This window comes from Patagioenas fasciata, chromosome 19 (assembly GCF_037038585.1).
Source record: "Patagioenas fasciata isolate bPatFas1 chromosome 19, bPatFas1.hap1, whole genome shotgun sequence".
NCBI lineage: Eukaryota > Metazoa > Chordata > Aves > Columbiformes > Columbidae > Patagioenas > Patagioenas fasciata.
In genome coordinates this window covers 3,318,276-3,339,185 of record NC_092538.1, presented here as the reverse complement: position 1 = coordinate 3,339,185, position 20,910 = coordinate 3,318,276, and the positions used below count along the sequence as shown (strand labels likewise).

The 20,910-nt window shown below is 51.2% G+C and overlaps 2 protein-coding genes across 2 annotated transcripts in view; both read right to left on the bottom strand.

Moving 5' to 3' along the window:
- The window catches only part of LOC136110225 (F-box/WD repeat-containing protein 10-like), a 28,789-nt gene extending 24,666 nt beyond the window's left edge, over positions 1-4,123 (bottom strand). Inside the window, exon 1 of the mRNA XM_071817149.1 lies at positions 3,988-4,123. Within this exon, the coding sequence (XP_071673250.1) occupies positions 3,988-4,123 (136 nt within the window). The remainder of the gene's footprint in view (positions 1-3,987) is intronic.
- Positions 4,124-4,257: 134 nt separating this feature from the next.
- On the bottom strand, positions 4,258-5,429 carry LOC139829466 (F-box/WD repeat-containing protein 10-like). Its single transcript, XM_071817040.1, has one exon. It carries the CDS (start codon positions 5,257-5,259, stop codon positions 4,348-4,350), a length of 912 nt encoding a protein of 303 aa, XP_071673141.1. The 5' UTR covers positions 5,260-5,429; the 3' UTR covers positions 4,258-4,347.
- Between the last annotated feature and the right edge of the window lie 15,481 nt (positions 5,430-20,910).

The window sequence follows — 20,910 nt, the reverse complement described above, 5'->3', positions numbered from 1 at the left end:
GTCTGGGCATCTCCTTTGTTAAGGACCCTGTCGACTGACCAAGGGTCCCACCCCTCCTGACCCATCAGTTGGTAGAGGTGAAGTTTATTGACAACACCTTGGTACCATTCTAGGTGTATGTATGTGGGGACAGGCACAGTGGGGCACAGAAGGTGCTAAAGAGCCGTCAACCTCCTCACTGAAAGCTCCAGATTTCAGGGGAATGTGTAACTGCCTCACAATCCAGCCTGCGACCACAGTCATCTGGCAAACTACTTTGGAGTGGTGGTGCAGTCACCTCTTGCCTCCAAAGTCAAAAGGGGGCATTCTGTTGGTGAGTTTGAGTGCCTACTGTGGATCGTCATACCTTATGTGTCATTTTCTTGTTGCAAATCAACCTACAACAAAATAATACAAATTACAACAATTACAGTTATTAACAAATATTGGAGAAAGCTGGTTAGCCATACTAATAAGGAAAATAAATGCATTGAAAGTGCTTTCGACAGTTAGTCGCCAGTCCACATCATGTAAATCTGTATCATTCTGATATGGCAGTGCCTCTTCCTTTGATCTCTTCTATTTCTTTGTTGTCCTCTGCCGCAGGGACAGATGCTGGATCTCTGGCATTAGGTCCTGCATCGTGTTTGTCCAGCTCGTAGAAAGGTTTAACGTATTTCACAGGAAGCCACTTTGGTCCTGTTGGAAGAAGAACACAAGCAGAGCCCTTCCCCAGGCGATTAACTACAGGCCCTTGCCACTGACTGTTGTGCAGGGGATCCGGTTATAAAACCTTTGGTCTCTGAGACAGTGAATCTGGAACACGGCAGTGTTTTTCCGCTGCTGCGATAGAGGAGGGAGGCACAGTACGATTCAAAACATTTAAAGCATATATTGCATTGTCTGATTGTTCTTGAGGCACCATATTTGCCCTTTTTTGTTTTAATAACATGTGTTTCAGTGTGGAATGTGCTCGTTCAGTGATGGCCTGTCCAGTGGGAGAATGTGGAACACCTGTGACATGCGAAACACCCCACTGCTATAGAAATTATTGCATGGATCTAGCAGTGTATCCAGGACTGTTGTCAGTTTTAATCTGTTGTGGCACTCTCAGCATAGCAAAACAGTCGATCCAGTGGGGCTGAACATCTCGACTTTTCTCACTTGTATGTGCAGATGCACAAAACGTACCTGAAAAAGTATCTATAGAAACATGTACGTATTTCAAACGGCCAAAAGATGAAACACGTGTAACATCAGAGTGCCAAACGCCATTAGCTGAGAGTCCGCGAGGGTTAACTCCAAGGGAGGGCGAGCTTGTAATCAGACCTTGACATTCCCTCCAGCGCATCCACGGCACCACTCGGTTTGGTGGAAAAGCAAAACTGAATTCTCTTGGGTGATGCAGAGACCAGGGAAAGGTGCCTGGCTTTAGCTCTCTGCCAAGCACACCTGGGGAACCCTTTGAAATGCTTCAGCCACTTTAGCAGAGAAAAATAACACCCCCACACAGCTGCCAGGCTTTCACTGCTCACGCAGGGACAAAGGACAGCGCGGGGACAGCACAGCTCTCACTCCGGAGCTCGCCGGCTCTGACACCGGTGTCTGTTTAGGACAAACATCAATGGGAAAGATTTCGTGCTCTGGGATTCAGGTCATCTGGAGAACACCAGCAAGGAGAACGACTGCCAAAACCTGCACAACGATGTGACCAGCTCCAGCTCCCCTGGGGAAGGAGGCGGCTGCTGCTTGTCCCAGCCCAGCCACGCCATGGGCGACCCAGAGCAGATGACAGCAAAGCCTCTTTCCAGGCTCTCTTCGCTGTGAGACCGTGGGGCAGGGTCCCATCCTGGGGGGACATGGGAGCACATCCTGCCCGAGCTCTCACGGGCCACTCTGCTGCACAGGGAGCAGAGGAAGGGACAAAGGCGCCTGGGTGGGCAGGTAGCCCCCCAGCGCTGGGTGGTGCAGTGACACAGCGCGGTGACACTTGGTGCAGCCACCGTCACCCCAAGTGGCTCATTTTGCCCACCAAGGTGGTTCTGTCTCCAGGATGATTCTACCCTGTCCTGGGGGGTGGAGGAGAAGCTCCAGTGCTTGGGCCAGAAGCTGCAGTACCTGGAGCAGTGGGCAGCCCACCTGCCCCCTGAGTGCAAGATCCTCGATGAGAGCAATGAGGTACGTGGGGTGTCCATCCCTGCTGGGGTCTTTGGGGACCCGCACCAGGCTCCTCCTGGCGGCCCGTCCCAAGTGAGGAGAATGGCGGTGGCCCCATGTCGAGCGATCCTCGGAACGTGATGGTTTCCTTTGCAGAGAGAGACGGTAGGAGCAGCGATGACGGTAGGAGATCATAGCGGGGACGCGTCCCACGGCGACTGTCCCTGCCCCTGCCTGTTGGGATTTCTGACCATCCTCGCCTGTCTCTCCGTGTCCCAGCAGAGCCCAGCCCATGAGTTCTCTCCAGACCTTGGGGCTGTCTCCAAGGCTTTGAGCATGGGTGGTGCTTTTAGGTGGGGATGTGGGAGCATGAAGGTGGCCGGTGGGGTGGCGAGCGTTGGACCACAGAAGGAACAAGAAAAGCTCCGTGGGAACAGGGAGCAGCTCCCCTGCCTGTGTGAGGCCGTGCAGGAGGATGCCCAGGCTCTGGCCATGGCCCGGAAGGTAGCGGGAGGTCCCATCTGCCACGTCCCCCTGCCCGGTGCTGGCCCTGCAGAGCCACCTGCTCCGCCAGCCCTCTCCGGGAGCAGACAGCAGTAGGACGTGACCGTCCCCATGCTGACGGGCAGTGCTGGAGTCACCAGTCCTGGAGGGGTTTGAATGATGCAGAGATGAGGTTCTCAGGACATGTGGCAGTGCCAGGGGTGGGTCATGGTTGGACTCAATCTTGAAATGATTCTATGATTATTGAATCAGGGTTATATTATCTACACTTTATGGATGACACAAGTACAACACAAGTGGCACCTGTTTACAGTAGAACTCCACCAAAACTCTCTTGCCATCTCTCTGGTTTCATCTCCGTGTGTGTGGCCGCATCATGCCCTGCACACACCAGTGTCCCTCTGTCACCTCTGCTCGCCCACGGACTGGGTGCACGGAAAGGTCAATTTAATTCAGAAATTAATTGCAAAGATAGTAAAACAAGCTCCTTATAGTTACCTTCATAAGTGATTTCACATACCATGTATGACATCTTCCCATATGTTAATTTCCTTTCAAGGCATCTCAGATGCCCAGGTCCCAGCTTCGCATCGTGCGCTGAGCTACAGCCGAGGGCAGGACTGGCTCCAGCGCTGCCTTTTCACTCATTTCTTGCTGTTTCTGTTGGCTGCAGCATCTTAGAAGTGCCCGAGCATCCACACCCACGGGGAGATGCTGATTTGTTGGCTACAAATAGGAAGACAGCACTAATCCTTCTCACTTCAGCACAACTGAAAAGTCATCAGTCTTTCTGTGATGTTTTTCCACCAGTCTCCCTTTATTAGATTTTTCCCCAGGGGCTGTGCCAAAGGCTGCGCTGGGATTGAGCCCGATTGCTTTTCAGAAAGTGCCATCCTGTGGCCAAGTGTGAAATCCTTGCTGCTTCCTGTTCTAAAACTGAAGTCAGCAAAGCCACCTCAGACACCATAATCCCTGTAGCACACCACGGATGTGCTGCAGTGAGGCAAATACCCAACCTCTCAGCCTTGCTCATCCCCAGATCTACAACAGTCCTGCTCCCACATCTTCACGGTTCTACATGGACCCTTAGTTTTAATTACCCATTCATTTTTTTCTTTGAGGGACAACTATCATTATTTTTCACTGTGAGGCCTGACTTAATCACAGGGTTTGGAAGTTGAAGATGACGCTCAAATAAATGAATCAAAAATCACCACCACTCTACTGTAAGGGGAGTTTCCCAGAGTGAAACTGCTGCTTACAGCACCCCCTCATCCACATCGTTATAACAAACATGCCAGACAAAATCAGACCCAGGACTGCCCTGTGTGCTACACCACTAGTTACCGGCCTCCACGTAGACTTTGCGACACTGATCACCAACCCCTAGGCTCGGTCCACACTTCTTCAGCTTATAAACTCTAATCAATCCACACAATCTCCAATAAGATTTATTATTATCATTGAGACACCTTGGAGACATGTCGAGCTTTATTAGTGTCTGTATTACCAGCAGGTCTAGCAGGATAAATCCAGGACAGGACTCAGTCCACTCACTGCCTTGAGAAACAGCTGAATACACCAAGAATATCTCTTCAGAAAAAACATACAGGGGAGACGTCTTTTATACTTAGAAACTACAGGGGTCGTGGCAGCTGGACGCCAGAACCCTCAGATAACGGTTGGTTGTTGGACTGAGGGATCAGCTCAGATAAATGTATTAAAGCCCAGCTCAGGAGCGGGTATCTTCCCCTCCCCAGTGAAAGAGTCCACCGGCAGGCCTTTCGCTTTCCGTAGCCAGGCTTTCCTGCGCGCTCGCTCCCGTTCTTCCGTGAGCTGCTGCTCTGCCTTACACTGAGCTGCAACAGCTGCCTCGCACCGCTCCTTCCATTTTTCCGTCAGAAGCCTGAACCCACCGTTAGGCTGGGAAGGGTCTGCAGCACTCGTGCAAAAAGAGATTTTTCTCCTGGAAACCTCTTTGTTTCCCGTTTGTGCAATGGTCGCATGCGTTGGTTTGGTCCTCTCAGCAGCAGCTGTAACAGGATCAACAACCTGAACCCCATCTCCAGGGGGTTGAATGACTTCACCAGGAGCTTTCTTTTCCTTCAGCAACCCAGAGCAAGTCTTGAGCCGCACAACAGAGGGAGCAGGGATGGAGGACTTCACAGTGGGGCCATGCAAAGAGTTTTTCAGCTTGAGCTGCAGCATTTTGGTTTCAAAGGGCACAGAGATTACCCTTGGGGTCAGAGAATCACTGTGCAATTTGGCACGTTGGAGCTGGGCTGCCTGATCGTTTTTGCGTTGCAGGGAGGGTTTGTGTATTTGTACCTTTTCAGGGTGGTGTTGCTCACTTTCACAGACTTCCCTGACTTCTGCGTGGCGATGAACGGGGTACCTGAGGGCGGCTGCCTTGCGGGCATTCTGCAGTGTGTTGAGCGTTAAGAGGAACTTGTCAACGGACATGGGACCACTTTCACCTCTTCTCTTTCCAAATTGCCAAGTGGATTCTGCCTTGTCAAGATGCGCAGGTACATTGACAGAAGGGCCATGTTGGAGTCTGCTACCTGTTCCCAAAAATACAACACAGCAGGAGTCAAAAATAGTTTTTCTGATCATCATTGGCAGGTTGTGCGATTATGGCCTTGACTAAGAACTGGACGGGGATTGTGTAAAATGCTCAGCCCCACGGACTTTGCCATAGTGATACGTTTGTCACTGTGTTCTGCCATGTCATTCCCATGTCAGTGCTTTGCAACAACAATTCTCCTTCTCCAGTCTGGCCAGCTGGAACTTCTGCCCCCTGGAAATATAGTTCAGAGAACATTAAGTTCAGTGCAGAAAGGCAGAGCACAGCAAAGCAAACTAATGAAAGCGGTGCTTGTTCCTCATTTACGGAATTTAGAACTGATTAATCTGCACATACACGTGACCCCGCTTCTTAGTTACAAACATGGGAATGTGGGGTTAGAGATTTTTGATGGGCACAGCTCTCTGAAGTTCTATTTCAGAGTCTGCCTTCAACTTCAAGGCCCCAAAACATTCTGAATATAAGACTTTAGAAAAATTAACTTGGGACAAATGCCGTATGGTCACAGGCCACATTTGCGGTCTCAGTGGTCTCTCATTCTCATGTCTCAGGCTGCCGTGTCACTGTTGGCTGAGACAATTCACACGTAATTTTTTTAAACAATTTTCTGAGTTGCTGCTATGGATTAAATACCAGCTCCTCAAATTTTGTGTGTGATTCTGCTACACCTGTTAAAGAAATGAAAAACAGAACAAGGATATAACAAAACCCCCTAGACAGCAGAGAAGTAGAGCCGTACAGCTAGAGCTGAGCACTTGTCCTGTGTCTTCAATGCACAGCAGGTTCTGCAGCCATCACAGGCTCTGCCAGTGATGCGTGTGAGCACTGCAAACCTTCCATCCCGAGCAGGCCTGGCTTCCAGAGATCCTCGTGTTTCATTCTTTAGTTTATCTGAGGTGCACTCGTTTGAGGAATCGCTGTCCTGCCTACCTGCCAAGGGTCCTCACCAGGAATATCTGCCGGGAATCCTCTAGAACGTGCTCTCGCCAGTTTTCCCGAGGTGAGGGCGCGGGGTTGTGTGGTGTCAGGACCACACAGTTTATTGCGCTGCTCTGCCTGAACGTGAGAACTCTGCTTCATCTTGAGCAAATGCGGGTGCTGCTGGCAAGCCGCTGATTTCATCGGTTTCTTGGAGAGAGCTAGAAAACAACAAAAAAGTAATCTCAACTTCACTGGTGTCCAACCTTTAAAATGTAAATAAAACGTTCATAACCGTCAGGCTTTAAGTCTTTGGTTACTGTTTCGCCTCTTATCACAGCTTCCGAAGATCTAGGGATTAGAAACAATCCAAACACATTTGTTTAGCAGAAAACTTCACAGCATTCAAAGATGACAGCAAATGTAGATCTTTTAAAATATTAAGTATGTACACACAGCCCGTACTTTTTTGCCACTAGAATTACAATACGCTGCACTCCTATTTGTTTCCTGTTTCTACAAACTGTGCGTCCCTTACCAAGTAGAGCCACATCAGTGAGGTCAACACCCGGTGGCCTTAAAAGCATGAAAACTTTCTCAGTTTCCCTGCAATACACAGTTTGACTGTGGAGCTGGAAGATCTGTGATACATCCTGCATTAAATAACTGCTGATTAAAAAAAGTCACTGTGTTACGATTTAAAAGGTGCCTGCTCATGTCCAATTGCATTTCCCACAGATGGCAGATCCCAAACGCAGGTGTCCTGTGGCTTTCTGGAGTATTTTCTAATAAATCAGAACTGAACCAGCAGCCTGTTTCCCTGCACACCAGCTGTAATAATGTGAATAATACTGATTTCTCTGTTACTGAGCTGGAAAAACGACAGTGCCTGTCTGTATGGGGATATAGCGGAAGATTTGGCGAGGAGCTTAGTTAAATGTAAATACGCTCAAGTGACTTGCACCTGTCTGTAAAAAAGCACACACATCACACTCATTGTTTTACTGACCTTGTGCGCTTGACGAGCAGAACCTCTGTGTTAGATACCATAGGCCTGTGAGGAACTCCAGGCACCTCATCACTATGGCTGAGATTCCTGCTCTGGTGTGAGAAAGAGCAGGAGGCTGCGCCTGCCTGAAGCCTTGAAGCACAGGTGAGCTCAGCAGCTCAGAGCTCCCAGCAGGGCTGAACTGACCAGCGCCTGCGTCCCTGCCGGTGTCACCTCTGCTGGGAGCTCCCGTGAGGCTTCGGAGATCCCCCGGTAGAGAGGGAACTAAAATGAAGCTCGCTCTTTGCAGCACACCCGTGCCCTCTGGCTCTTCTTGCGACGCCTGCGGATGTGCACACACTGTCTGGACAAATGTCTTGAATTTATACCAAACCTTTCTAAAAAGGCACAACAGTTTTACAAAATCCTACAAGTGATGGAACCATTGAAACCAACAGCACACCTCCCAGACCGCACTTTTGAAAAGCACAGAGTCTCTATATTGATTAAGACGAAGGCAGCCATATACTTGCAATTATTTCAAATTCATTTTAGGAAACGCCAGCGTGTTGCAGAGGCCGTTTGTAATGTTTTGAGGTGTTCCCCAGCCTTTCAGTGACCGGCAGCGGACCCAGGTTGAAAACAGGAGCCGCCAGCACCTTCTGGTTCCAGAGCCAGGCGGCGCATCCGGTCGTGGTACAGCCTTCGCCAGCAGGGAACCGCGGTTCTGCTCCAAGTCGCCTGCTGCTGGTTGGTCTTCCCCGCCACCTCTCGGGCAGCATCCAAGGTGTAGTCCCAGCTGACGTCCTCAAACTGGAACACCAGCACTACGGCTGGAGAATTTATCACCATCCTGAAGGAGGGAAGGAAAAGCTGTGAAAGCACCAATACCATTAACCCAGGACTTAGTGCCTGCAGACACTTCAACACCTCTGAGATGACCCACACTTGTTTAAGGGAGCAGGAACAATTAACCCCATCGGTGGTGCTGCACATTGTAACCCAACCTCTGTGTGAGCTCTGTGGGGCTCTTTTCATTCAGCTCTATAATAAATTTAGTTGTAAGATGATTAGGATGAAAACTTGCAGCAGTAGAGTGAGCTAGATCAGTGCAATGCCAAAAGAAACTGGAGACACCATATTATGAGGGACATTTAATGGAAATTGGAGGGGTGGAGCGGGCCTGGCTGGGATGGAGTTTTCTTCATAGCAGCCCATATTTTGCTGTGGTTCAGAGCTGTGACCAAAACACCAGCATTTTAGCCATTGCTTATGCAGAAGCTGGGAACCACCTTCACTTCAGAGGTGCAGATGTGAGGACACCTGGGAGAACTTTCCACTGTTGGCTTTTACAAAGAGGCAGTAAGGCAGGGAACAGGTAGAGGCTTTGTCAGGCCTTGGCTCGAGTCCCCAACCTGCTAAGAAATTTGGGTGCTCAATTCAACTTTACAGTTGGTCCATAGAATCTTTTAAGCTGGAAAAAACCATTAAGATCATGAAGTCGACCATAAACTCGGCACTGCCGAGTCCACCGCTGAGCCACGGCCTGAGGTGCCACATCTTTAAAATACCTTCGGGGATGGGGACTCCACCGCTTGCCCGGGCAGCCAGTTCCTCTGTGTGTCTTAAGTTGGATAGAAACGGGAAATTGTCAATTGCTGGATGGAGTAAGCAAATCTATTTTTAGCCACTGCTAACAAAACCAAGTTATTAAAGCAGTCAACAAGCAGTAGAGCCCTTTACAGCTTATTTGTGAGAAGGAAAAATGCTTAATTCCTTCAATTACCAAGTTATCTACCTAGTTTAGTTCAGAGACGACAGCTGCCCTCACCAACCTGTTTTCTGACACATGGACAGAAGAGATGGGGCCCCCGCTGGTATCGGCCGTCAGCACTTTCAGGCAGGTCCCAGTCAGGTAGTTAAATATACGGATGTTCCCGTCAGCGCAGCCGCTGATGACCCGGAGATAGAGGAGCTGCAGAGACACGACTTCCCTGGAAACACAACACGCAGCGCTGGGACATCCACCGTGCTTTCCCGAGGAGACGCGATCAGCTCCCTCTTTTGTCCCGGAGGAGATGCAGAGCTCTGCCTCCATCAACAGCCTGAATAAAGAAGCTCATGGAGATATTTCAAAGGCCTGGTAGCGAAGTCCTTCATAATCCCTCCCTGCCCAAACCAACCAACCCAGCGCATCCTCAGAGCAGCCACTGTGGCTGTGGCCATCTGCCGTGTTTTGAATTGCATTTTTATGTCCAGGAAAGTAAAAGAAAATAATCTGATGGTACAGTTGTAATGAGTATTAGAAAATAACATAGTACACAGTTGGCAGGGTTCAGCATATAACTTGGCCACCTCTGACATAGACCGTGTCTTCTCTTGACCAGGTAGCATGACACCCTCTTGCATACAGGTTATGATCCTTGGATTATTAGACTATGCCCTGCCATCCCTGCTCCTGAACAAGTGGTTGCAATATTTGCATTTGAGGTTGTTATAGGTCTTAACTGACAAACACTGGTTATGATCACATAGTGCCTGACACTTTTAAAGATGAAGACTGTTGAATGTGGGGATATTTCAGATACTAAGCTTGATAATTGAGGCATTCTGTGTTTCTATAAGGAAGATGTTTTCTTTACAGACTTAGTAGATTGCTGAATACAACTCGAAACGCATCCGATTCCTACTTTGGGTGGTGGAAAGCTATGAGGCATCTGCTCAGCTTTCCCAACATGCTCCATCCCAGGGCGCTCCCATCGGTGCTGCCTGTGACAAGGTGCCACTGGTCAAAGGACAAGCACTTCACTGGGCCTTGGTGCTCCTCTAATGTCTGCAAAGTAAAAGAAATAGGTGTAACCCTCAGTAATCTAGATGTAAATACGCCAAGGTATCCTATGGCATTCCCAATACCAGCCTCATGTACTATATTGTACTTTTATCAGGTATTATTCTAATGTACCAATATACTCTGTGGATAACTGTTGGGTTTATAGTCACCAGAAATATTTCGGGCTCGCTGCTGATAAAGAGCTGCTGGTGTGGAATTAACATTAATTTTCCATCTTTATTTATGTGCTCAATAGATGTCACCACACCAAGACCTTTATCATCCATTGAATACTCACCCAGGAGAGAAGAGACCCAATGGCCCTGACTGTAATGAAAGGGACAATCGCAAATGTAGCTCAGCTGGAGCTGGGAAATCCTGCATCTGAGATGCTCTCAATTTGCAGCTAGATTGCTGTCAATTTGCAGACAGAAAGAGCTTCACTCCTCTCAAATGTGGACTAACACTGATTCTGGACACCTGCTAAGGTAATTAGCAGTCTCCAGCCTCGACCTTTAAAATGCAGAGCAGCCATCCAGCTGCTTCAGCTGCATCAACTGTTACCAGTTGTGAAGGTTTCATATTTTAGGCTGACAGGTGAGACCCAACCCCAAGAGCTGTTGGTCAGACCCCAACCTCTTCCCAGGGTCTGAATGTTCCTGCAGGAGCAGAGGTGAACGTTTCTACAGGAATGAAGGGGTCAGGCACAGCACATCAAACCCTGCATTAAAATTGACAGTTGTTTGCAAACAAGTTTTATATTATTTGCTTACAAATAAATCTGTGGTTTCTTTTACCAGTTTAGGCTGCCTTTGGTTTGGGGCTTTTTTTTTTTCTTCAGAAAATTTTTGGCAAGAACCAAAGGCTGTGATGAACTAGCACAGATTTTTAAACATTTAGCACAAAACGATCCACCTAAGAAGAAACTCACTTTGATCAGAGCGCCCGTATCCGCAGCCCAGACTCTGACCAGCCCTCGCTCGCACCCGCTGACAACGCGGGCACCGTCGGTTCTGACCACCCAGACAGCGCTGCTGTGCTGCAGGGTCTGGAGACATCGCCCACTCCTCAGATTCCACACTGTTGGGAGCAAGGGGGAGAAAGGTCACAAATTAATAGTAAAGAAACTTCTGGCAAAGCTGCAAGCTGATACCATTTTCCCCGAGAGCTGGTGTGGCCTTAGAGCCACAAAACCTTTAAAAGTGAATAAAAGCAGAAGTAACGAGAATTTATGCAGTGACACAGAGACCTTGCATGTGCACGTGGCCACAGCTTCGGCTGCTCTGGAATCGAAATGAGATGCTAAACTCCACCCTCCAATTGATGCCCTTGCTCTATTCAGACGCTGCCCGTGTCACCCGTCACACCTCCAGCACTCTGCCCATCTCGCTACTCCCGGCCTTTGTCTGGAAGCTCCTGGTCTCACCTTTTACCATCCCATCCCTGGCTCCCGACACGAGCTGCTCTTCGTGTAAATCCAAGCAGGTGACTGTCCCACGGTGACCATCGAAGACTTTCACACAAGCACCACTGTAGATATTCCAGCACCTACAAAGGACCAACCAAAACAGGAATACAGCGATTAACTTAATTGATGGCTTATTCATTTTATTATTTCCTACTTAACAGGCCCAGCGTTTCTCCTCTACACACTAGGCTAAAGCCAGGAGTCATTCCACTAAGGTGTCAGAGTATTTGGAATGATCAAGTCAGGATTAGTAGTAATTTTTTACCAATATCATTTGTTCTACCTGCAGACTACCTGGAAACACATGTCTAGATTCCACCTTAGGCACAGCTACCTCCAATTAACCTTAAAATGTAGAGCTTTGCAGATAAAATTGTTTCTTTAGTGGCTGGTGTCAATGTGATTCCTGTTGGCCTCGGAGAACACCAGAACCTGTTCAAACCAACATTTTGGAGCAGGGAAGAGCAGGGGGGTCAGAGCCTGAGTCACTGTAAACTCTTTCCCTTTTTAAGTGCTGCCTTTCATGAATTTCTGGTATTGCTGTGCCAGAGCCAGACAGCCTGCTGTTCAGCTTTTACCCCTCCTTGTGATACTCTTGAGATGTAGAGATAAATAACACGGAAGAGCTGAGCATCTCCTTGTCTGAGGGGGCAGTGTCTGCAAAGGAGCAGCTGTGCAGCGGGTACCAGGCTGTTAAACCTGCTCAGCCAAACTGTCACAGATAAACCCAGCCTTGCTGAACTCAGTGCTGACCTTAGCAAGGCCAGAATCTCACAGCAAGTGCCTTTGGGAAACATCTGGTGTTTTGAGGCACTTTAGGAAGACCTGTGCATCACCAGGTGAAACCGGAAAAGAGAAGCTGTCCTATGTGAGTGGGGGTTGTTTCCTTATCTACTGTCCTTTCCTCGTTACTATAACGAAAGTGAGGGAAGGAAGATTCCGAAGATGGGCTGGAAGGACTAAAGATGAATGTTTTCCTGGATATTCCAAGAGGCTGGTAATCCCGTGGCACGGTCCCTGTGCTGCTCACCTGATGCTGAGATCAAAGCCTGTGCTGAGGACCAAGCCTTTGTTCTCATCGAGGAGCAGAGCTTTGCTCCCAGCACTACCAGAGAGCAGAGGCGGCACTTCTTTCGTCCCCGGCATGCCAAGGAACCGCACTTTTCGGCTTGCAGAGCCAACGGCTACCAGGTCACCACCACTGTAGTGGATTATTCTGCTCTGGTCTGATCTGGATAAGAAACAGCGACTGAGATGAGCTTTAGCCAGGTGACAAGGTACAACATGTCTAAGGTTGTGACAGGGATTTCTCTGATGCTTAATGGTCTTCACTGAGCAACCTGACACACAACACACTTAAATGGGTGAATCCTTTGCAGGGCACCACAGCCAAGGTCCCTAATTCTGCATATTTAAGGTTGTATCTGGAGAATAAGCTCAATAGGTGCTGGAGTGAGTTGAGAGAAGGGAACAGAGCTGGTGAGGGGCTGGAGCACAAGTGTGATGGGAGCGGCTGAGGGACCTGGGGGGTTCAGCTGGAGAACAGGAGCTGAGGGGAGACCTTCTGATCTCTGAACTGCCTGAAAGGAGCTTGGAGCCAGGGGGGTCGGGCTCTGCTCCCCAGGAACAAGCGCCAGGAGCAGAGGAAACGGCCTCAAGTTGCACCAGGGGAGGTTGAGGTTGGATGTGGGGAACAATTTCTTCCCCAAAGGGCTGTGGGGCATTGAAACAGGCTGCCCAGGGCAGTGCTGGAGTCACCATCCCTGGAGGGCTGGACAGACGGACATGAGGTTCTCAGGACATGGGTCAGTGCTAGGGGTGGGTTAATGTTTGGACTCCATGATCTTGAGGGTCTTTTCCAATCAACACAATTCTGTAATTCTAAAACAGGGAGAGTGCTCTGTATCCTTTTGTGATACACTGGGGATCACCAACCCTTAAGCCTTCAAAAATTCCCCTGCTATCTTTATTAAAAACTGGATTTGACACTGAGGATTTTTCAACACTGATGCTGAGGGACTCTCCCCTCCAGCCACACATTCCCACAGAAGGACCACAGGGAACAGAACGGGTTTGCAGAAGCTGCAGTTGGGCCCTACAGGGTTAGTGCAGAGAGCAGCCAGGCAATCTACTCACTGGTCCATGAGGACACGAACACTGTAGGAGCCACAGAAGACATTTCTCTCTTCTAGTTGGATTGTGTCGGTTTTCAGATCGCGATAGGCTTCCTGCAGATTGTCTTTCTCCTCCCGTCTTTCTCCTCTCTGTCCAAAGAGAAACAGGGAAAAGTAACTCATGGAGGGAGGAAGGTAGCATTATTCCACAGTATTAAACATCAAGGCTTGGTCCCTACTATAGTGATGAGACCAGAGACAGAATGTGTTGGTAAGGAACACCCAGAGTGCAGGAGCTTCCTGCTTGGTGCAGAAACAAGGGTTGTTCCTTGGCAAAAATGCAAGGCCTGACATCTGCACCCTTGATTTCTGGGGAAAATGCTGTGCCCTCGGGATGCTGCCCGACCCTGCTCGCAGCCCTGGCCCCAAGGCTACGCCTGCGAGATGCAGTAGGACAAGGCAGGATTTAGGGATGCAGGCTCCTGCTCGTGACAGAAGGTGCTGAGCAAGCTCTGGTCCTTAGGAGTTGCTCACGATGGTACAAACCAGAAGAGCAAAGCAACTCCAAATTCACTGTCACATCTTCCAAGATGTGTCCTCCTTCTTCCTCAAATGCTGAAATGCAGGATCCATGGAAGGCAAACACCTTTCAACATACCTGCGGTTTACTTTCGCAGTCATGGCCTTCAATGACATCCCCCTCTTCGTTTAACACTGGAACTGTCACATCGACTCTTTTGGCATAGGTTGGAACTGCTCTTCTGGGGCACAACCCCTGGAATGAACCGGCAGAGGCACCACAGTCACCGCAGAGCCCGAGCACACAGAGGACGCTGCTCACGGGTGGTGCTCCAGCATCTCCATGGGACGCTGAAGCCACACGCAAATCTGAACTGCACACACTGGTTTACTGTTCCTTAAGAGACCTGACTTGCATTTACCACCTTGTTGCTATATGACTTGACTTGTTGTGAAAAATCATTGCCCTTTCTTTTTTTCCTCCAAAATCCAGTCTTGAGCTTCTAAGAGCCTCCAAAACTTTTCCATTTCAACAGAAAAAAGTTGGAAAGTGCATCTCATCTCTGGTGAGCGCTCACTTGGTTCAGAATCCAAACCCGCTGAGATGAGAGGCTCTCAAAACATCTTCAGCAATATCTAAGTTTCATATGTAATGCGCAAAGCCTGACATGAAACAGCCTTTAAATGCTGGCCCAGAGCTGAGATTTCAATGCTCTCTTCACAAATCAAAGCACACAAAGATCTCCTACTTTCTCTCTTTGGGGATTTACCTTTACACTTAGCTTGCTCTATGGCAAGTCTGTCCTAAGCAGGACAGGCATTTCCTAGCAGTTCTGCTTTACTGTGTCCCAACCGCCAGCTGTGACTTCTCACAAAGTCATCTCATCTTTCCATCTTCCTTGGTGGAGCAAATAAAGCTCAGGGAGCTGTTGCAGGTCTGCCAAATTGTCACCAGCTCCTGGACATACAGGATTTGCATTCCTGACCAAACCCTGTTTTCTTTGTTACAAGAGTGTTTTGATCCATTTTTAGAGTCGCAGGCTCCCTGAAGGTCAGTAAAGGCTCTTACGTTGTGCTTACTGGTGATAGTATGAACATCTAACCTGGCTTAACTCTGCAGATGGAAGAACAGGACAAAGGTGGGAGGCGGCCTCTAGTAAAAGCATTTCCATCTAAGGGTTTGGGCAGTAGCAGAAAAACCCTCTTTTTAAAGCACATCATCATGGCAGAAGCCCAGACATCATACCTGCAAATATAGGATACTCTCCTGGATTGTTTTTTGACATTCACGTTCCTTATTGACTTCTTCAACCAGATGAGCCCAGAATCTATTCACAGACGCACATGCTTCGAGGGATTTCTCATCCAAAAGTCCTGAGGAATTAAAAGGACAGAATGGTCAACCAAGATCCACACTACAGGCCATCCACGGCCCTCGGGGGAAACCACCCTTGGAAAAACGAGGGCAGCTTTACCAAAGATGTACAGGGACAGGTGAGATGGCAGGCAGCTAATTAAGTTCTTGCACCCAAAGACATTAGAGGGTGACCGGTGGGCGGCAGGACCCACAGCCTCATCTCGACCAGTTAAGGGGCACAGCAGGCGAGTTCTCCTCTGCATCAGGACCCTCCCGGGGTAGGCACTTGATGCCGTGGGGCCAGCAGCTCACTGCTGGTGGGTGACCACCTAGGAAACAGAGGAATTGACAGTTTTGTAAGCACTTGAGCTTCAGTGGCTATTAATGATGCTGTTGTTAGCAGTGCACCGCAAGAGCTGGTTGATTTTCCTTAAACCCTTCACTATTGTACTGTTGAAAGGAAAACACTGGACACTCAGTGTCTTGCAGGACAATTCAACCCAGCAAGGCTGGGGGGCAGAGGTGTGTGGGATGACAACTCTTCCCACCCCCCTTTGTCCCGAGGAGCAGGCAGGGGCTCCCGAACAGCCCGGAATCCCAGTTCTAGTCTGCAAACAAAAGCTCCCTCCCCAGAGGAGGGAGGGCTGTGTGCTGCTCCTCCCCACCGCCGGCCCTGCAGGGAGGGGCTCTGCTGACAGCCACCCAGGCTGCTGACAGGCGACATCTTCCTGCCTGGGCACAGTTGCTTGCAGTTTGTGTTAAATTCAGCCACTTTAAGTCTCAGCTGGGAGAAATCAAGAGGATTTTCGCAGCTCAGGGGAATCCAGCACAAGCCCCAGCAAAGCAGCATTTGCTTTTCCTACACCCTTAACCCTCAAAAACACTACAGGGAAAACCAGCACGGCATCAGCACCCAGAACACCGAACCGCGCCGGCCTGGTTGCCCTCGGTGCGAGGTTTCGGTCCCCTCCAAGCAGCACATGAAGCATCAAGCGGTGCCCCCAGGCCCAGGTTCAGACAAACCCCTTTGTCCCCGGGTCCCACCCGCGCCCACCGGCCCCGGGCCCGCTCACCCGCCCCGATGCCCCCGCCGCGTCCCGTTGCCAGGAGGCAACCGCTTAACGGAAACCTCCGAGCGCCGCCCGTGTTCTGCCGACAGCCGCGCCCGCCCGCCAGCGCCCGGCGTTCCGTGCCGAGCACGGGAACCCGCGGCGGGGCAGGGGGCACAGAGCCCCCGGAGCACAAGGCAGCTGGAAAGTGAAGCAGAGGGGCTGTAAAAAGACCTCAGGGAAGTGGGAGACAAGAGAGAGATAAAACAGCCAAACACCACACACACTCCAAAACAACAACCAACAAACCACACTTCCTTAGCCATCTAATGATTCAAAAATGCATGTAGATTAAGATTAAAGACCTGTTCATCTATCATTTGGAAGAAGGTAGGGGGATTAATTAGATTATTAGAAAAAACCTTTTGAAAAGAAGATCAAGTTCTGCAGAACAGCCTGCAAAGGCCAGGATGAACTCGTACCTCCCCAGGGACTCCCCTCAGCCTTGCAGGGACAGGCCCAGATGCATCAGGACAGCAGTGACACGTACCTGGGTCATGCTCTGTTCACAGCAAGTTCGGAGTTATCGCTGTGCCTGTTAGGCAGGAGTGGAAACGATGGTGCTGGATGGGAGCACAACAGTCTCTGCCCTGCGGAGATCTCAGCGCTGTGCAAAGCACTCGAGGCACCATCCCATGCACATCCCCATGGTCACATTCGCCGTGCAGGATTTTAACACAGCCCTCGGGCTGAGCAAGCAGAGAAATGCAATGCTCCAGCCTCAGCTATTGCTCCAGCGCTGGGTTGTTTTCCTGCCCCAAAGAGCTACTCAGAACAAATCCACCCCTTTTCACCAGTACCAAGCACTGCTACGGGGTCTCTCTGGGTGCTTGTTCAACTAGATCAAAGTTTGGAGCTCTGCCCAGATCACAAACCCCTCCAGAAATGCGTTTTACTCCCTACGCACAAAAATGCTTCTCTTACCTACCTTCCTGCATATCTAATGGTATCTCATAAATAATATTTTCTAGCAAAACAGTCTATTTGGGATTACAGCGCCCAGCACCGAGACACTGCTGTCCCAGGTGAGAGAAGCTCTCAGACCCCAGACCTCCAGGAGGGCTCTGGAGGGAGCAGCCACCTCTCCCTGGGCCAGATTGCATTCTGTCCCCTTCTCCATGTTCACAAGAAGGTGCAAGCACCCTGATAGGGCAGCTCCTACTAAAACCAGCACTGAGACCCTCATACAACCACCCATGGCCTCCTGGCTTTCACAGAGACCCCCAGCCCCAGCGCTGAGATGTCACTCTCCACACCAAACCTGAGCCCTGCCAGGGGGACCAGGAGCACATCCCACCCTGCCAGCTCTGTTCAGAAAACCCAGAGTTACCTTCCTAGCTGCACATGACTTCCTACCTGTGGGGTGCTCAGCACAGCAAACAAGCTGGGGCTGCGGGTGGCCCCAGCACCCCCACCCCAGGCAGCAAAGGGGGAACCATGGCAGCAGCAGATCCCACAACACATCCAGTACCCATCAAGGGGAAATAAAAGACCTGAGTGGGGGCAGGCAAAGCAAGAAACCCCCACAGTGGGCACAGAGAACAGGGCTGAGCAGGACACATCCCAGCACTGGGGCTGCTGGGCTTAAATTGGTGTCCAGGAGCAGAGGGGTGCAGGTGAGGATGTTCAGGGTAATGAAGGCATCAGGGTGGGGATGCCCGTGGGAGGGGGTGGTGGGGGCTCTGAGGTGCCTGGGGATGTGTGTGTGTCCCCAGCCGTGCAGGGGTCAGGGGGACAAGCACAGCCCTGTGATACACACGTAGTGGCTGCTGCTGGGTGTCACGGTGTGGAGACCCAGGATCGCCCCTACACGCTGCCCTGGGCTGGGCCCAGGCGGGTGCTCCCCCAAACTGCCAGCACCCACTCCTGGGCACCCCCCCCACTGGCTGCCACCCCTGGGAAGGCACAGCGGTGCTGGGCTGTACTGGGACCTGCTGGTTCACAGCAGGATTTGGGGGGGACCTGGAAGAGTAGTCAGGCACCCCACCCCGTGCTGAGCTGGATCCATCCACCAGCACCATGTGGAGGACATTGGGGTGCAGGTGGGCTGGGAGGGGGCTTGCAGGGTGAAGGGGCAGGATAGTGGGGTACAGGACAGGATAGTGGGGTGCAGGGAGAAATAGCATGGTGCAGATGGATGACGCCCACTGGAGGGCAGGTAGAAACACAGTCCATGGATCCCAGCACCACCCCACCAGCTCCTGGTGAAGCCAACCTGCGGTAACTGGGCATTGGTGCTCATGGTGGGGGACCAACCATAGCGAGCGCCCACGGTGTATCCCAGCAGGGCTCACCACATCATGGGGGGGGCACAAGGATGTTGGGGGGCAACTCATGAAGAGCAATCGCATCCCCAGGCCAGGATCCCTGCTCTGCTCCCCCAGGTCCCATCATGGTCCTCACACCAGCGGGACCCCAGGGCAGTGCATGGGGGGACCCTCACCCTTGGCTGCTGCCTCAGCCCCCAGGTGGGGTCCCACAGGGCTCTCCCACCCCCCTCCAAGCTGGGTGCCCCTGTGGGTGCAGCAGAACCCCCCCCAACATCCATTTTAAGCCTTTTTCCAGGAAATAGGAGCCAGAAGCCGCTGAGCGGTCACTGTCAGCCCCTGCCCGCACGGAAGCCACTTGGGGTTGCAGTCAAGCCGGGTCAGCCGTGTTTATTGAGAATGGTTGTGGAGGGATTAAAAATATTTCCACTAGCTCTGTGAGAATGTATAAACCTATACTCTGCTTCTCCCTGAATAAATGCCTCTCTGACCGTCATGCAAAGGGAGGTACTTCTGTAAGAAAATAGCAACGTTAAAAAAAGGAAAGCGCTAATACACCCTGCAGGGCCCTGCCGTGTCAGGGGGGTCCCTGCCCGCGGGGGCCAAGGGACCCTCTGGCTGGCACGGGGACATGGGTGACGCACGCGGACGCTGCTCCAGCACCCTGCAGCACCCACCCCCAGTACAGCCCCCGTCAGCAGAGCCCTTGGTGTGCAAACCCCTTCGCTCAGGGGTGAACCCCCCGGGGACCACGGCTCAGGTGGCTCTGATAGGGAGGGGACACGTCCCCGCGCTAGGGAGCTCCCAGTGATCCCATTGCTCCCAGTTCTGCCTCCACCCTGCAGCTTTGCTGTCCCATCATCTCTCCCCATAGCCAGGGACACCCCTGCGGGGGACACGGCACAGTGTTCTGCAGGGCAGCAACACGGATGGGGACATCCTGGGGGGACACAGGGACACAAAACTGTGTCCCCAGCAGCAGGGCAGATGGAGGGGCTGGGATCGCTCCCCCACTTAAGCCAGGGCCAAGCTGAGCGTAACAGTGGAAAGCAGGCAGCTCGAGGTGACACGGGGACAAGGGACACGATTGGCGAGCAGATTGGCCAGTGGCCCTGCCCCGAGCGGCAAGGGGCACAGAGAAAGCCAAAGCTTGGGGATCAGAGCTGTCCCCAGCCCGCCGGGGGGTGGCTGGGGCAGCATCTGGCCGAGACAAGGGGCCTGTCCCCCTGGGTGGCCTGTCCCCTCGCTGTCCCCGCGGGCTGGGCGCTGGCCGGTTGGCGAAGGCGATACCGCAGCAGCGCAGGGTGGCGGGTGCGGCGTTGGTACCGGGGCAGGATGGAGCGCGATGTAAACATTTCTGATCTGGGGGGGTGGCAAGGAACAGGAGGAGGAGGAGGAGGAGGAGGGGGCTAGTGCGAGTCCTTCATCTGCTTCTGGATCTTCTGCAGCATCTCCTGCATCTGCCGCAGCTGGAGGGGAGCAGAGCAGGGAGCGTGGCGGGGGCTCGCACCCCCCAGCCCCCTTGCAAACCATAGTGGGGTTGAGCATCCCAAGCAAATTGGGATCCGCGAGTGCTGTGGGTTGGGGAGGGAACCTCTGACACCCCTCCAGCACCCCCCACCATGGCTGGCAGCTGCTGGGGTCTGCGGAGAAGGGTGGTCCCTTGCTGTGGTCGCCGTTTGCTCTGCCCGCTCCGTGATCTTACTCACCATCTTCTGTATTATCACAAAACGCACATTTTGAGTCAACGGATTCTCATGATTTAACAGTCTGTGAACTTACTGTACCATATAACAGACAAAGACCTATTAAACGGTAATATGCTTAAACAGATACCTACAAAGGAAACAGGTTAATAAAGAAAGCATCTTGCGGAGTTCAGCAAGTTTACTGTGACCTGTGTATTATCAGTTAACTCTCTCAGCTTGTTGAAGTTCAAACCGTTCCATCTGTAAAACTGTCTGAAATGATTTAATGATCTCTTGTAGAGATTTCTTTTGTCCTGCTCTTCTCACCTTAAAAACAACATTAATTGCAACAAAGTGTTATACTTCAAGATTCTATTCTCCGGCCACTTTTCCCAATCATTTAACTTATACAGGAGCCACCATTA

What these genes read in the sequence shown, in the direction of transcription:
- LOC139829466 (XM_071817040.1), bottom strand. Translation starts at nt 5,259, where the DNA reads ATGATGATCAGAAAAACTATTTTTGACTCCTGCTGTGTTGTATTTTTG.